This window comes from Humulus lupulus, chromosome 2, assembly GCF_963169125.1.
Source record: "Humulus lupulus chromosome 2, drHumLupu1.1, whole genome shotgun sequence".
Taxonomy (NCBI): domain Eukaryota; kingdom Viridiplantae; phylum Streptophyta; class Magnoliopsida; order Rosales; family Cannabaceae; genus Humulus; species Humulus lupulus.
The window spans coordinates 241737512-241755961 of record NC_084794.1 but is presented as its reverse complement, the minus strand read 5'-3'; the positions used below and the strand labels follow the sequence as shown (position 1 = coordinate 241755961).

The window sequence follows — 18450 nt, the reverse complement described above, 5'->3', positions numbered from 1 at the left end:
TTAGGACCAGTTTCTTTTTTGATCATATAGGTCGATAGGCTCCTCAAGAACAAGGATCGAACATGATCAAATGATTTGGCGATAAGGTCCTAGGACCTGTCTCTCTTTTGGATCGCATGGGTCGATTGGCTCCTCAAGAACCAAGATCGAACATGATCCATTAATTTGGTGACAAGTTCCTAGGACCTATCTCTCTTTTGGATCGTATGGGTCGATAGGCTCTTCAAGAACCAAGGTCAAACATGATCCATTAATTTGGCGACAAGGTCCTAAGGCCTGTCTCTCTTTTGGATCGTATGGATTGATAGGCTCCTCAAGAACCAAAATCGAACATGATCTATTAATTTGGAGACAAGGTCCTAGGACCCATCTCTCTTTTGGATCGTATGGGTCGATAGGCTCCTCAAGAACCAAGATCGAACATGATCCATTAATTTGGTGACAAGGTCCCAGGACCTGTCTCTCTTTTGGATCGCATGGGTTGATAGGCACTTGAAGAACCAAGATCGGACATGATCCATTAATTTGGCGACAAGGTCCTAGGATCTGTCTCTCTTTTGGGTCGTATGGGTCGATAGGCTCCTCAAGAACCAAGATTAAACATGATCCATTAATTTAGCGACAAGGTCCTAGGACCTGTCTCTTGTTGAACGTAATTTAAAGAATTAAGAGAGATTTAAGAAATTAAATTCATTCATTGAAGCACAGTGGTTATTAAATAGATAATTTGAAAATACTACATTTACAAATTAAAACTTGTGTCGTTGCTGAATAACTTCACGGATAGTACCAGCGGAGGTATTCACCATTCCAGTAGTTTTTTATTAATTCTCCATTCAGTCGAGCTATCTTGTATGTCCTTGGTGGGATCACCTCCTCAACAAGGTATGGCCCTTCCAAATTAGGTCCTAGTACCCCTACTGCAGTGTCCTTAGTGTTTAGGAACACCCTCCTGAGTACTAAGTCTCCAACTTGGAATTTTCGATCTTTCACTATGGAGTTGAAGTATTTAGCCGCTTTTTGTTGATGTGCTGCTACTCTGAGGCTTGCCTTTTCTCATCTTTCTTCGATTAAATTGAGCGACTCTTCTATTAGTTGATGGTTCCTCCCTTGATCATATGTCTCTCGTCTATGCAATGGGGGAGTGAGTTCAACTGGCAACATGGTTTCATACCCAAATGCCAAAGAGAATGGTGTATGGCATGTCGCCATTCGTGCCATCGTTCCATGTGACCATAAGACCTCCGAAATTAATTCTGGCCAGGCTCATTTGGCTTGTTCAAGGCGTTTCTTCAAAGTGTCAATGATAGTCTTGTTCACTGCTTCTACTTGACCATTAGCTTGGGGTGTGCTACCAAGGAAAAGCTCTTTGTGATTCCATGCCTCGTACAAAATTTGGTGAACATATCACTGTCAAATTGAGTCCCATTGTTTGAGACTATCTTCTTTGGTAGACCAAATTGACATATGATATTCTTCTCCACAAAGTCTAAGACTTTCTTCGAGTTTATGGGGGCGAGCGGTTCTGCTTTAGTCCATATGGTGAAGTAGTGTATGACTACAACAACAAACTGAACTCCTCCCCTTACCGTGGGTAGGTTTTCAATCAGGTTGATTCCCCATACAGCGAAGGGCCAAGGGCTTTGCATTTGTGTTAATTCATTAGGTGCCACCCGGGGTCTCTTGGAGAACATCTGACAGTTGTGGCATCTTCTGACATACTCCATCGAGCCTTCATTCATCGTTGGCATAAAGTATCAATGTCTTGGGATTTACTTTCATAAGCTCTGCCCCCCAGCGTGATCTCCACAAAACCCTTCGTGTACCTTGATCATTAACAACTTTGATTGGTTGGGTGTAACGCACCTTAGTAGTGGTAGGGAGTACCCTCGTCAGTACAGGACCCCTTTGACTATCATATATCGTGCAACTTGTCTCACCAACTTCCTTTCTTTGTTCCGATCACTGGGTGCTAATCCTTGGTTGGGATAGTTAATAATAGGGGTCATCCATGTATCTCCTAACTCAACAGGTAGTTCCTCCTGCTCGATTATGCTTCTTTCTACCAAGTATTCCACAGGATCAACATTCAAGGTGTCTGCATCTTTGGCACTGGCAAGCTTGGCTAAGGCATCAGCATTGGCATTCTGCTCCATCTGGACTTCTATAATTTAGTATTTCTTAAACTGTGTCAACTAGTTCTTCACCTTGTTCAAGTATTGCACCATCATAAGTCCCTTGGCTTGATACTCCCCCAGTTCTTGGTACACCACTAGCTTGGAATTGCTGAATATCTCTAGGGACTGTGCATGCACATCCCGAGACAAACGTAATCCCGGTAATAATGCCTCGTACTCAGCCTCGTTGTTTGAGGCATTGAATCCAAATCTGAGAGCGCAATGGATTCAGTGATTATCCAGAGTGATCAGTGTGATTCCTGCACCTGAGTTATGTTCATTGGATGCTCCATCAACATATAGCTTCCATACATGAGTATCTCCTTCCTTCTCGGTATCTCCATTCTTCGATTGGTAGGAAGGGTCTTCGAGGTCGGTGCCTTCGCCTATGAAGTCTGCCAATGCTTGTCCTTTTATCACCATCCTTGAATGATAAGTGATGTCAAACTATCCTAGTTCCACTGCCCACTTGAGTAATCATCCCGAGGCCTCTGGTTTTTGAAGAACTTGTCTCAACAGTTGATCGGTCAGGACTCAGATTGAGTGAGCTTGGAAGTGTGGCGCAGCTTTCGAGAGGCGATTACTAAACAGTAGGCTAGCTTTTCAAGAGGGGGATACCTAGACTCTGCTCCTACTAGCCTTTTACTAATATAGTACACAAGGTGTTGTACCCTGTTCTTTTGTTTTACCAAAGCAGTGTTGATTGCATGCCTGGTGATTGCCAGATAGATGAATAGTACTTCGCCATATATTGGCTTTGCTAGATGGGAGGTTGAGCAAGACGCTTCTTCAAGACTTGGAAAGCTTTCTTGCACTCCTTGGTCCATTGGATCTTCTTGCTGCCCCTCAGAAAGTTAAAGAAAGGGACACACTTGTTTGTAGACTTTGATATAAACCTACTAAGGGAAGCTACTCTCCCTGTTAAGCTTTGCACTTCTTTGATTGTGGTAGGTGAATTCATGTCGAACAAATGCTTTGATCTTCTCGAGGTTAGCCTCGATTCCACGTGAATTGACTATGTATCCGAGAAACTTACCAGAACCAACTCCAAATGAGCACTTGAGAGGGTTTGACTTCATGTTATACTTTCTAAGTATTGCAAAGTATTCCTCCAAGTCTTGAACATGCCCTCAAGCTTCTTTGGACTTGACCAACATGTCATCGGCATATACCTCCATATTTTTGTCAATCAAGTCTCGGAGCATGCCATTCACTAAGTGTTGTTAGGTGGCTCCTGCATTCTTCAAGCCGAATGGAATCACCTTATAACAGTATAATCCCTTGTCTGTCTGAAAAATAATATGTTCCTTGTCGGGAGGGTGCATACTTATTTGATTATACCCACAATATGCATCCATGAATGAGAGTATTTCATGTCCTGCAGTTGCATCGACCAGTTGGTCTATTCTTGGTAGTAGGGACGAAGTCTTTGGGGCAAGCCTTGTTCAGATATGTGAAGTTCACACATGTCCTCCACTTCCCGTTTGGATTTGGGACCAACACGGGGTTTGATATCCAATCTGGGTAGTAGGCCTCCCTTATAAAACCCCGTGTTGGTCAAGGAAAATGGTTTTATAAGGGAGGCCTACTACCCAGATTAGGTATCAAACCATTTTCCAGTCCATCACAGCTGTGTCTCGTGTCTGGGATAGTACCTCCCACCACGTTCTAGCATCATCCCGCAGTACAAATGTCGCACAAGCCACCCTATCATGACCTACCAGCCCCATACTATCAAGAATGGAACTGATCATGCCCATCCATTGCTCAGCTATAAATGGATCTAGGCCTCCCTCGAAGACTGGAGGGTAATACTCCTAGAATCTTCCACAGAGAAATTCCTATCTGGTCTCAACCCGAGGCTGAGCCAAGGCTGATGCCACTCCTGGCATAACCAAGGAAGAAGTACTCCCCAACAGATTCTAGTGTTGCTTCAAACACCTGATCTCTTCCTCATGCCTCTGCAACCTTGATTGCAAATCTGTGAACATCTGCTGAAAATTCATAGGAGCAGATGAAGAACTGATACCCTGACTGTAATTCCCAGCCTCTGTATAACCACCACCAGGCCTCATTATCTGCCTTGGATATAAACCTGCTGATTGAATCTGCAGTCAATAGCTTGACCCATTAAACATGATGAGCATATCAAGAGCTTTCCCCATGGGAACGATCTTACCACATCACAATCACAACCCACTTGCAGTGCTAAAAACATACCCATGGCATTCATACATCAATCATAATCTCTGCTCTTCCAACATTCATACCATGCCTCTAACTCTAGCATGCAAATATCACAATTATATATTCATGGAGTAGGTAATCATGTAATCATATCCATATATATATATATATATATTCATGGACCATATAATCATATAGTCAAGAGCCAGGCTCTATCAGAATCTCATGCTCCCTAATACAATGTGTAGGTAAAGCATTTACATTCTATTTAAGCAGTTAAGCACATAACTACAGAAATAGTTACCATTCCCTGAGTGAAGCTATCTTCAGTAACGAGTGTACATGCCCAGCTTGTATTCAGGAACCCATAAACCTTGACAGGCTCTGATACCAAATTGTAACGCCCTAAACTCCAGGGACCGTTACAGTGTGCCTTATAAACAGTGCTAAACTCGCTAATCGAGTCATTTGGCCAAAAATCTTGTAACTAAGTATGATTAGCGGTTTAGGGATTAAAAATTTTGGTTAAGATGTAACGTTTCATTAGAATGTTTATTATATGCATTGGGATCCCAAAAATACAATTTAAAGGTTTATTACAACAAAATATTTACAACCAGCCGATCTAAGCGGCAAAATAGGGTTTAACCCTAGTTCTTCTCCTTCAAACATCGGCTGTGGTGGTCGAGCTGCTGCATATGTACACATCATCACCTAAGCTCTCCAACTAAAGGATGGCCAGCTTTCTTTTGCCTTTACCTGCACCACATAGCACCCGTGAGCCGAAGCCCAGCAAGAAAACCCAATATGCTCATGAACAATCATATCATAATATCAAATCATATCTGGCATGCCTAGCAAACATAGCTTTATTCAAGCATGCAAATAAATTCAAACATTGTTGGGGAATCGAGGATAAGAAATACTACCCTCCTGATTGGATGACTATCAAGTCAATCCTAATCAGATGAGTGATTTAACACTAGAGGTTCTGGTAAACCATACTGAGTGACTGACAAGCAAGTCACTATGGGGCTCAGCACCCAAAGCCATGCAAATGATGATCAAAATGATCATACAGAGCTCATAGCCCTGAACAGATGAGTGAATATCACTTTGAGGTTTTGTTAACCGTACTGAGTGACTGGCAAGCAAGTCACTATGGGGCTCGGTGCCCATAGCCGTGTAACAAAACCGTTACCTGGGCTTTCCTGCAATGGCTCTAATCAGATGAGTGACTGATAGGTAGTCACTAGCTTAAACAGATGAGTGACTAATGGGTAGTCACTAGCTTAAACGGATGAGCGACTGATGGGTAGTCACTAGCTTAAACAGATGAGTGAATGTTGGGTAGTCACTAGCTTAAACAGATGAGTGACTGATGGGTAAGTCACACAAGCGCTTTTAGTTTTCATCGAACTTGAGGTCGCTCCGGCATTAACGCTCTTCTAAGTCATTTAATGCAGATGTCGATTAGATCTAATCTTTATTGGCTTGCATTGAACACGCTAAGGCCATCCTGACTTATGAGTCAGCACTGTGTGACCAGTGCCCCGTACCACTGCCGAACATGACTAATAAGTCCTAGCTTCATAGTTGATACTGACACCTTTGCCAATTCTGACTAATTAGTCAGTACCATGCACAAGTAAGCAATGCTACCAGTATATATCATATGTCAAATATCCAAAAGTAGGGCATTCAGCATGCTTACTTAACAATTGCTATCATAATTATGAGCATGCACAAACACAGAGACTTAAGCTCTGAATAGTCTCATATTCAATATTCATGGCATGCCCTGATCACATGTTTCTCGTGCAACACATGCATCACATTTAATCACTTGACATGCCTCAACAATAACCATGCATGTCACATTTAAACATCCAACATGCATCAATAATAACCATGCATGTCACATATGGGGTGCAGTTTTCTTACCTCGGGTTCGAGCAAGAATTAGTAAAAGAACGACCCTTGAGAACGATCAATCCTTTGATCCTTTAGCGGTCACCAAGTCATAACCAAATATGGAATCCCATCAATAAAATAAATCATAAAAAGGTTTATAATCTAAAACCTCACTCCCGGGACCCATCCCACACTCTCGGGAATCTCAGTCTACCCAAACGGGGTAAAGGAACCAACCCCCGAGCCTTAAAAGTCATCCCGAGCCCTAAAATAGGCTTGCTGGAAAATGCACTAGCGCTGGGGCGCTGCCTAGTGGCGCTGGGGCGCTGCCCCAAATTCAGAGAAGCCCAAAACCTGCCCTGCCTAGCACTGGGGCGCCATCAGCAAACCAAAGAAAATTCTGGTCTTCTCCCCTGCGATCCCCTTTGAAAACCAAGCATCCAAAGCAATCCGAAACATCGCCCAAACACCCAATTCAACCCCTAAACCTCATCTACATCACACCCTCATCAAAACCCAAGCAACCAAACTCAAGAACTTCCATTAATTCCCAACTAACACATCAAAATCCTCAACTGAAAACTTATTAGAAAAACAGAGTATAACAAGACTTTCATGGCTGAATTTCTTACCTCAAGCTTGATTTGGATCCCCTTCAATGATTGAACCAAGGTCCTAAGCCCTCAAGCCTTGCTCTCCTAGCTTGGATCCTCAAATTAGCTCTCAAAAATTGAAAGGAAGGAGGGAAGAACATGTACGGGAGGGAGAGATGAGGATGATAATGATGCTCTATTTTTACACTTCCACAACCTTCTAATGGCTTAATACAACCTTAGGGTGAAAAGACCATATTGCCCCTAAGTCTAATTAAAACCCTTAACAGCCACCAAGGGCAAAACCGTCCTTTCCCGCCTATCTCGTTAATTATAATTAACACCCTCCAATTCCCACTATTCTCAATATTCTCAAATACCAATAATTCATATCTCGTTACCCTTTAATTCTCGACAACGTTCTAATCACCAAATTACCCCGAGACTCACTCCGAGCCCCAAACTTAATCCCGTTATGACTGGACCAAAAACTTGCATTCAATGATCGTCTCATGCCGAATGGCTCGAACCAATCCACACATAATGTGGTATTATTTATAATTCACCCACATGCATGAAAATACACAATCACACCCTCAACCGGCCAAATTACCAAAATGCCCTTATAATTAAAGGTGGATCCATATGCATGCATTTATCATCATATAATAATATAATTCACATAAACATGGATATAATCATTTAATAACATGATAAATCAATTATGGCCCTCCCGGCCTCCTAATCAAGGTCCTAAACCTTATTAGGAAATTTGGGGAATTACATCCTGCCTCGCCTGAAATTGCGCCATCTCCTTCTGGTGAGCATCCTGTGGATCTTCTACATCAAGTTGATCTCCAACCTCCACCTGAGGTTTTTTAACGGGATCGATGGGATCCTAAGTGGTGGAATCTTTGGGAGTCATTTTCTTTGTCTGACTGGGTTTTGAAGGCATCATAAAATTGATGAAAGTGTGTTTCTTGATTTCGTACTCTCAATGAAAGCACCAAAATGTTGACCTGTGAAATTGGCCAACGGTCGTATGTACAATATACGACACATTTTGAACGGAATGAATCTAATATAAGATAGAGTACAAATATCTAAACAAAAACACATAGGAGTTTATAATGGTTCAGCCATGTTCTTCTTAATAGTAACAACCTAATCCACTTAGTCTTTAGTATTGAATCGCTCGATAGACAATTACAAAGATCAACTCAGAGTTCACTCCTCACAAGTTCGTCCACAAGATTAATCCAAAAAGTCCAGAAAAAAAAGATCCCTTGAAATGAAGCCCTGGGTCCTTTATTTATAGTACCCAAGGGCGATTACATGATCAATAAGAGTGGGGATCGTGGTTTGGTACACGATCATTGGAAGTGAGGATACGTGTCCACCCTCCCATGATTACGAGTCATGGGTCTTCCCATTGTCTTCTCTAGATCGTGGTCAATAATGCACGATTGAGACCTTGTACCATAGTCTAGCAAAGCCCTAAACGCAGACCAGGTGCACATTTCTTACCTTAGGTGCGAGTGTAAAGTATATTAAAATCGACCTTCGAGCACGATCTGTTCCCGAGCCCTAGCGGTAACCTAGTCATCACCATAATAAATGACATTCATTAATATTTAGTAAATAAAGGCTTCCGGACCGAGTCCTAGCCTCCGGGATGTCGAATTCTACTAAATCGAGTAGTAGGATAGATCCCGAGCCCTTAGGTTTAAGTCCCCGAACTCAAAACCTCCACTACAAGAAAAAATGCTTTTAATAACACCGAAAATGTGTTATCAAAACATACGATAACATTTTTTGATGTGTTAAGACCGGCTATGTTATCGTAAGTCAGGGTACTTTACATAACATTTTATCATTGTTATACAGATGTGTTATTATACTGTCAACGATAACACACTTTCTGTGTTATTTTAATAAATTGATAAGTGTTTAATTATATTATTTATAGTCGATTATATAACACATTTCAATACTTATAAATTTATGTTATACTACACTTTAGTATAACACATTATTTGTGTTATATAATGAAGTTTGCATAACAAAATTCTTTACTTATAAAAAGTGTTATTGTAATAGATATTATAACACATTTTTTGTATTATTTTAATATTTAGATAAGTTTAAATTCTCATTATATATTCATTTATATAACACTAATTTATTCTATTATATTTTAATTTTTTTTTATATAATTAAAATTAACTTTCTAATATATACTAGCATCATCAAATAAACTTGATTTTCAAATAATAAATAGTAAAAACATTCAACATTAAATTAACAATCCACAAATTAGTTTAAAACATTCAACACTGTCATCAACAACAAAATGTCCTTCACAAATTAGTTTAAAACATTCAACACTGTCATCAACAACAAAATGTCCTTAAAGTTTTCCACATTCAGGGAAACCAACAACTTCTCTATACATGAAAATAATACTTGGAAATAGCCCTGTTATAACAAACCAAAATATACCAACTTAGTAGTTATTCTTCTTCTGCTTCTTAACATTAACGAAAAGAAAACTAAAATACTAAGAAGAAGAAAAATAATCAAAGTTTCATTTGTTCCTACTTTCCCTTGGTGTTCTTTAGTTGTCGCCACTATGGGAAGCTCGGCTACCTCACGACCAAATATCCTAAGAAGACCAGCTGATACAACAATAGACCTGTGTTGATGGATGCATTTGAAGAAGAAAGGTATTATACTCGTATCAATAACCAATTAAAGAAAGAACATTAACATAACATATTGCCCAATATAATATTAGAAAAGGCATAGTACCTCACAGTTAAAACTACACAGTACGTTCTTCCAAACTCTTGACCAAAAATGTTTCTTCTGCAAATTTCCAAAGCAAAAGACATCATAAATTAAGATTCTTTGCTTGCCAATATATTATCACATAAATCACAAACTAATAGGCTAACTTTGCTTACCCATACACCATAACAGGAATCAAATCACGAACAGATCTTGCTACAATAGGATCAAAACACTCCTGTGCATTACATATCAGAAAATTAGATGCTATTTGTGAGAGCCTATGGAAATTACAGAAACTCATGACACATACAACATATTTTTCTCCCCCAAAAATTAATCCCCGCTGTCTAAATGGGTAATGTCGTAAATATGTAAAAAAGATAAGTTAAACAAAAAAATACACATCTAATCAACACTTAAATTGATAACTCCAACAAACATTCAGGAAAAAAAGAAGAAAGAAGAAATTGCTGCCAAATTCAATTAAAAAACAGTATCTTATTTTTTAATAAACTATTTTCAATCAATATATATATATATATTTAAATATATGTGTGTGTAAGCTTGAAATATAATTATATATGTGGTGGAGAGCTCTCAAGAGCCATCCACCATAAAGATAACATGAACAGAATTCTTAAATGTTAAAAAATTGTACTATTGAAGAACCCACTGTGTCACATGAAATATAAATTAGTTTCACAGTCAATAGGAGAAAAGTACCCAGTACATATTTAAAAGAAAAAAAAATCACTTAAGTGATAAAAATAAATATGACAAAGGAAAGGGTGATTACTATTTTCATCGCCGAAACATGATTCTTAAGCTATTTCTTAATAGTTCTCCTACTTGTTTTAGACAAACTTATCACATAGTTTCGCATCCATCAAAAAGCAACCACCAAATAATTTTTTCTTATAAAAAAAGGATCATTCAAGCAAAAAAGTAACAGATTGAAGTCATATAAAGGATAAAGTACATTAATAAAACCAGAGTTTGCAAGCAGAAGCAACTAATGTCAAATGCAAACTAAAATCTTTGAATAGACTCCCAATCTTCAAAACTTAGTATCATCGCTACCATTTAAATAAGCATGGAAATGAGTAGAATTTCTGGTACAATAATAACTTACCCGGAAAATAGCAGCAGACCTTGACAGAAATGGCAGATGTTCTGAATATCACATGTAATATGGACATTCTTTCTCACCCTGCGATATAAACCACATAAGATGACCACAAGCAACTATTGTAGCTTTTATATGTTAAAAGGTTAAAATATAGACAGAACAATGATGTTATACCACTCAGATTGGAAGACCAACAAAGTTAAACTCTAGAACTGGTGCTAATGGTGCTGTAGAAGTCTTTCCTCTAGTGTGGTTATATTTACACGCTTTTCCAAATTTACATCCCCCTGACCTCAAATAATACTGCAAGAAGCTCAAGATTTTATAGCACCATAAATCTATTATTAGTCCAAAAGACACATTGCAGTCAAATATGTGGTATTAAAAGAGAGTAAAAAAATCTCCTGAAATCTTATAATATATAACTTTTAGTAGAGTACATCATGAGTAGAAGAATGGACTTAGTCAGAGAGCGTGAGGGAAATAGTAAAAAAAGAGAATCAGAATTTTCTGGAAAAATCTCAATTTCTCTTCTGAACTATAAGTGCTATAATAATGACTCAAAATCTCTATTTCCTAAACTACTATCTAGCTCTAGAAGACAAACAAGCTTCTAAAAATAAGCTCAGAAACTATACATACTCAATAAACTAACCTTGCATTTCCTAAAGTTTCATGAAAAGTTTAAGAGAAACAGTCAAGAATAGACATAAAAAGGAAGTGAGGAAAACAAGAGAAGCTTACACGACAGAGAATGACAGAGGTGGAGCCATTATAGCCAACCACAAACAAAAACCCCATGTGGCAGCAAGGTCTAGAGACTAGCTTAAACTTAAACTCTCCAGGCCATTTCTTTTTTTTTTCTTCAGAATTTTCACTTAAATGTAGTCAAAGCTCAAAGGCCTCCAAACATAAGGAATATCACCACAAATAGAATATAGATTAATATGAGGAAAGCATCAAAGGATTTAAACAAAAATTGGGTCACGACTTGATTATCACAATTTCCAAGTCCGAGAGCTAAAACTAAGAAACAAGCACTAAAACTAAGAAACAAGCAAAACAAAAGCCCAAAGCTGGAGGTCAGCCAAAGCCGCATTCAAGATGCTAAGATATATTAGAGCTTTGTTTTGTTTGAAGAAAAACAAGCACTTTCAACTTACAACAACAAGCTAATAACAATATATATACCAAATGTGTCATTAAATAGAAATTCTTATTTCTTGAAAGTAATCAAACTATAGACAATCAATAGGCACAAAGATGTACATATATATTTATAGAAGCTAAACCCACAAAGGATAAGAAATTAAATTAAAAGCAAGAGAACAAGCGCAATTAAATTATAGCCCCTACCAACTGTCTCAATTCATTTAGCATCAAATGCAACTTCAATAGGCCCAATACCAATTTAATAAGTAAAAAAGAACACCATAAAAGAAAAGTCCCATCCTCCAGCAAAAAAAAAAAGAAGCCACATCATTTCTCTTTTTAACGAAACTTGTACTAATGAAAAAACACGTAAATATGAGTTGCAAAGAGAAGCCACCTCATATATACACATACCAATCATTAACCAATAAACTAATCTTATAACAATGAAACAGTACAACTTCAAATAAATAAACAAATCTATGCTATCTCCATCAGAAAAAGGGAACATATATCAAATAAATTGTTTAAAGTTGATTGTTTCTCAAATCATCTCAAGAAGGGAGAATCTTAACAGTAGTTTTAATAAAACATTTTGCAATTGAAATAGCCAATTGGCTTCTTGCTAGAAATCATAGAGAGATAATTTGAAGAAAAAATTGCTCATGAAACATTACCCATGGCTGGCTAAAGCATAAACAGGTTAAAAAGCAAGGCAAAAACATATATATTAGCATTGCTTCTCCATACAAAAAGCATGGGATTTCCATAAATAATGAAAGTAAGAGATCTCAATTCCCAACTAGAAAATCAAAGCAGAAATATACCAACTAGAATGGGAAGCAAGGAGGATTTTTTTAAAGATGTTTAGGTAGGAACACAAGTCCTTGGCAACCTAGTAAATTTCAACTTAGAATCAAGATGATAATTAGAAACATAACAACTTACCTGGCAGATTTATAATGGAACAAACAAAACAACCAAATTGAATGGATTATAGGACCATTTGAAAAAGATACACAGTTGCCAACTTTCTTCACATAAAAGGCAAAAGGGTTACTATTTAATTTAGAAACAAGATTGCAAAACTGGAGTTTAAAGACTTCAATATAACAAATTCCATAGACGAGCCTATGTGCCATGCTAAAAATCTGGCCCTCGACAATGACATGACAAATTCAAATGAGTAATTCATCCTAGAAAAGAGAGCAATATATATATATATATATATATTTTTAAATCCTGATCAAAAGCAGGGTAGAGCGCAACTTTACTATTTTTACCCAAATTTGAAGCCACCAGGGGGTAGGGTAGGCTGGTTTTCTCCAAAAGGAAAACCTTGTTGAGTTCCATCCCCGTTATCCTGGATGTTTTGCTCCTCATCTTCTTCTTCTGCCCAATATCTCTCCATGATCTTCACAGCCTTCTCATAAATCTCATGGTTGTCGTGATTCTGAAGATTCTCGATTTTATCCAATCCTTCACATTCATCAATTGCCTGACCATATATATTGACTCCGCCATTTAGTCCCATTTCTTTGTCTGCCTCACCCACCTTCAGAATGTTCTCCAGACCCTCAAGGCATACGATAACAATCCTTGCGTCTGGACAGTTTAGGAGATCACAGAGTGGGCCGATGCAACCTTGGCTAACAAGAAATCTGCAAGGCAATGTCCATGTTAGTGAAATGTCATGCCAAATGCATTACAACTATAATAGTTATATATTAGATGAATCTTTCTACAAGAGCCTGATTGTTGCATAATAATGAAAATGATCACCATCGAGAAATCTTAGTTTCAGGTGTTCAACAACAAAAATTGTTTAAAATAGGCTAACCACATGCATTAGGACCAGAAGTTCTTATATATCTATATATATATATATATATTAAATTACACGAGTCAACTCAAATTTTATATATTTTCTTTTTTTTTTTTTTTGGTTGTAACAGAAGTGCATGTGTAAACTAGAAAGGAAGCACAAGTATATACTGGATTTGTTCATGAGAGCCACCGGAAGTGGCATTAAAGATGGCCCATGCAGCCTCCTTTTTTATATTGAACTCTGAATGTTGGAGAAGATGTACAAGCGGGTGAATGATATTGGCCTCAATTACAGCCTGCAAAACCGAATTTAACAGAAAAAATTACAAGCCGATCATCCTACTGGGAGTTAAATTAGGCCAAAATAGTCACCATAATTAACAGCTTGGACTCTCCCAAGGTGCCAAATCTAAGCATATGAATTTTCCACAAAACAAACAGTTAAATTCATAAATGAAAGTGAATGAGAAAATCAGAGAAGATAGAGAATGAATGAGCTGAACTTTATTGAAATATATAGAAGTGTTAAATAGAATAAGAGAATACATCACTTATAATGAGCTAAAAATTAGAGTAAGACTAACAGATTCATAGAAAACCACAACAGATCTAGCAGCTACCACTTAATAGATAAAATTTGTAGTAATAAAAGTACTACAATCTTTCCATTAACCATTTATAGTGTGCACAAGGGAAATAAAAAGCCCACCTGTTCAGATGATGTTAGAATGCCCTGTATAAAGCCCTGACAGTATATCCATGGAGATCAGAAGCATTGCTTGTCTCAACAATAAGGGCAGGCCATACATCATCTTTTACATAATTTCCAGCCTCCTAAGCATGGCATAAAAATCAGAAACTTCTTAGTTAAAACAAAAACTCATCTTATATTAGTCCAATTAAAGTTTATTACATTTATATTGACAGTCAATACTATTATGCTTAGATTCACCATTGAAATTGCATAAAAGGGACCACACTATTTTCCGTTTCCCTGTTTTCAAATAAAAGAAAAAAGTACTAATAGCCTCAAATTTGATGTTCAATTGTACTTTATAGACCAGATTTTTTTTTGGTATGAACCAAGCCTCAAAGAAGTGAGCACTAACACTTCATTAATTAAATAAACATAGTGAACACTACAAGATCCTGAGAGATTTGGTTATGCAGATTTAATGGCCTTCTCCTTAGTGGCAGCAAGTGAAGTCCTTGATGATGAACCTAAGAGTTTTAAAACTGTTATTGCTTGTAAGGACAGAAAAAATTGGCTTACAGCCATGGATGAGGAGATGAAATCTCTATATGACAATAATACATGGAGTTTAGTAAAAAGGCCTACTGGTTCTAGATTGGTAAGCTGTAAGTGGATTTTCAAGATTAAAAAAGGAATTCCTGGGGTTGAAAAGGCAGATTCAAGGCTAGGCTTGTTGCTCGTGGGTTCACACAAAGGGAAGGCATTGATTTCAATGATGTTTTTTCTCCAGTTGTGAAGCACAGATCTATGTGGCTGAATACATTGCTCTCACTGAGGCGGTTAAAGAAGCTATGTGGCTTGAAGGTATTGCTAAGGAACTGAAGCTACAGAATGATGTCATTACTGTTCACAGTGCTAACCAAAGTGCCATACACTTGTCTAAAAATTAAGCGTACCATCAAAGAACAAAACATGTAGATATCAAACTACATTTTGTGAGAGAAGTTATTGCTCAAGGATTGGTGAAAGTTAAGAAGATTCCTACTGAACATAATCCATCTGATATGATTACTAAAGTACTTCCAGGCAGCAAGTTTTATCACTGCTTGGATATCATTCAATTACAAGATGGATAGGCCCTACGGGGCTATTTGGGCAGTCACTAGTTCAAGTTTAGTTTCTGAACCAAGGTGGAAATTTGTTATATTGGTCCAGGCAACTAACTTCTAACTGTTTCTGTTAAGTTTGTTGGTTCTATTTCTTTACTTGTAATACTTTGCTATATAAGTTTTTATTACTATAGTTTTTTCACTGGTCGTGAAAAAGAACAAATTTTATTCTCTAAAATTGTAACATCTTGAGAGGAACAGAGACAAGAGTGTTGCAAAGGTTGTAAAGAGAATTGTATAAGAAAGAATCAATAATAGTGGCTGCCCCTTGGATGTAGACTAGTAGCAATTTTGCTCTAGTTCGAACCAAGTAAATTCTGGTGTGTTGTTTCCTGTTATTTTGTTATTCTTTGTTTTACTGTTATTTGTTTGATCAATTTTTTTGGTCTTTAAATTTGTATCTTGATTAAAGCTTTTGTTTTGTGGTGTTCTTCCTAATATACTTGGCACAAAAAAAACTATCTATTTTTAAAGTTCCTCTACCAGAATTAGATACTTTATGACCAAACCAAAACAACACTCAATATCGAACCAAGTAAATGCAATGGTTTTTTTGTAAAGTTTAAAAAGCAACCCAAAAATCCAACATAAATATTAAGTGAATTTAATTTAATAAAATTATTAATTTCTCATTAAATCACAGTTGTCAGACTTGAGAAGTACTGAAGATCTTCGTTTAATCACACCAAGATGACAAAGATCAAATCATTTACTACAGTATGATGACAACATCACCCATTTCATTTCACAAAGGAACCCACTTGCAAAGTTTAAAACCCAAGGTAACAAGATGCATAAGGTGGTGACTTAAGGAACAACTCAAAGACAGCTTTTGTTACAAAGAAAAAATACTTATAAAAACAGAAGACAAGGCATCATCAAGAGAGGACCGTGCAATAAAGTTTATACATCATGCTTTCAGATAAAAAAAATACAAAGAAGAAGAATACTTTTGAACTATTCCTAATTAAGAAGCCCACAAGAACCAAACATAAAGTTGATCCTAATTTTAAGTCTTCCACGAAGTCATTTCTACTCATTATGGTAAAACTCCTTCCAGATCTAAACTTAAATCTCACATTTGGCCAGTCCAACTCACACGCAAAACGAATTAGATATAGAATTCTTGTCTCATATACAGGATAAACAATCAAAAGTTTTAAGACAATAATGCCTCTTAGGTTTACATGTCACTACAATTTTACAAGTCTAAGAGAACAACAAACAACAACAATCAAAGAATTGAACAAAAATTAGTTCTGCAATACATATTTGCAGAGAAGTTCAAGATTACATGACAAAGAAATAAATAAAAAGAAAAAATACTCAATGAATCGCCTAAAAGAACATTATGTCCAACACAACCCTACAACAAAACATGAGCTTATGTGAAGTATGAACTATGTCTAAAACAACATCTAAAAGATTACACTTTTCCTCTCTTTTTTTTGGGGAAACTTGTTAAAGCTATGAAGCATCAATAAAATTCTAAAGATAAAAGGTGAAAGTCCGAAAAGTTCATATGCAGAAAAAATATAGGGCATATCACAAAAACATACCTCAAAAGGTGCAAGACCAGGCAGCCCATCCAAATTCAGCACTGAAAATCCCATTATCAATCTGAATAGAGGCTCAGCAGCAAAATAGCTAATCATAGAAATAACAGAGCATATCAATCTCATTTCATTTTTTCTTGATCGGTGGACCAATATATTTTTATATGTTATGTATGTTTCCATATTATGATTAATGCTTTTCTTTGATCAGTACACTCTTTACTAGAACTAATTATTGATGATAGTGGTTAGTCTAAGCAAAACCTAATGATTTCAAACTTTGAGCAACTATGCCTAAACTCAGAAGAAGAAAAACATGACCCAAATGATAGCCAATACTATTATACTATTGGACATATAACAATAACACACCTGCATGAATTAAAAAATAAAATAATATATTAAATATATAGTAATACCAATCTAAGCACTTATACTTGTAAGCAACAATAGACCTTTTTACAACAGAAGTAATGAATTAAAGAGGAAATGGATATTCGGGTTGGCCAAGTCGTTCTGGATATTCTTCAATTAATTTCTGGGGTGGATGGTGTTGATACATATTGGTTTCAGTCACCAGGTTGTTCATCACATATCCTGAGGTGTCCTTGAATATATTTCTGAATAAATTTATTTCACTACTTTGCATCAACCAAAGCATAGACCCAAATGCCAAAATTTAATTAAGCTGAACAGCTGACGCAGATGTCAATTGAGTTTGATAACAGACACTAAAACAAGACAAACCATGATACAAATAAAGGTAATAATTTGTTTTAAGTGTAAAGAATCTCAATATTGAATTATTTGTTGTTATTATTGTTAACAGTAAATCAGATATCTATATAACTAAAGCATATCCTCCTTTCTTTCTTTTTTTAATTTGTTCCATTTTGGTCATTAATAAAGTTTTGTTTTTTATATTTATTTTCTTTAAAAAAAAACACTAAAACCAAAAAACAAGATGGTAAGGACTCCAAGCAAGAAACAAAATGTGCTGTTGCTATTAGAAGCAATCAAAAGGGGGTGACAAATATAATTTTAAAAAATTAATAAAAATGAAGTACTGAGAGCTTAATGAGAACTTGTATATGAGAAAGGACTGAAGATTAAGCAATAGAATTCAATAAAAAGAAAGTGAGATAAAAATAAAATAAGAGTGTACATGCTTTAAATTCATCCTTAAAATACTCACTAGTAGCATCAAAGAAATAAAAGTTAATTAAATCTCGGTACTTCAAAAAGTAACAGATAAGTTT

General features: G+C 36.6%; 1 protein-coding gene across 1 annotated transcript; it reads right to left on the bottom strand.

Moving 5' to 3' along the window:
- Window positions 1–9149: 9149 nt before the first annotated feature.
- Window positions 9150–14727, bottom strand: LOC133815312 (importin subunit alpha-4-like). Its single transcript, XM_062248166.1, has 8 exons — window positions 14686–14727; window positions 14482–14517; window positions 13941–14068; window positions 13229–13606; window positions 10797–10874; window positions 9838–9899; window positions 9683–9739; window positions 9150–9566 (listed from the first exon to the last, which is right to left on the bottom strand). The coding sequence occupies exons 1-6, from the start codon at window positions 14725–14727 to the stop codon at window positions 9878–9880; spliced, it is 684 nt and encodes a 227-aa protein (XP_062104150.1). The 3' UTR covers window positions 9150–9566; window positions 9683–9739; window positions 9838–9877.
- Between the last annotated feature and the right edge of the window lie 3723 nt (window positions 14728–18450).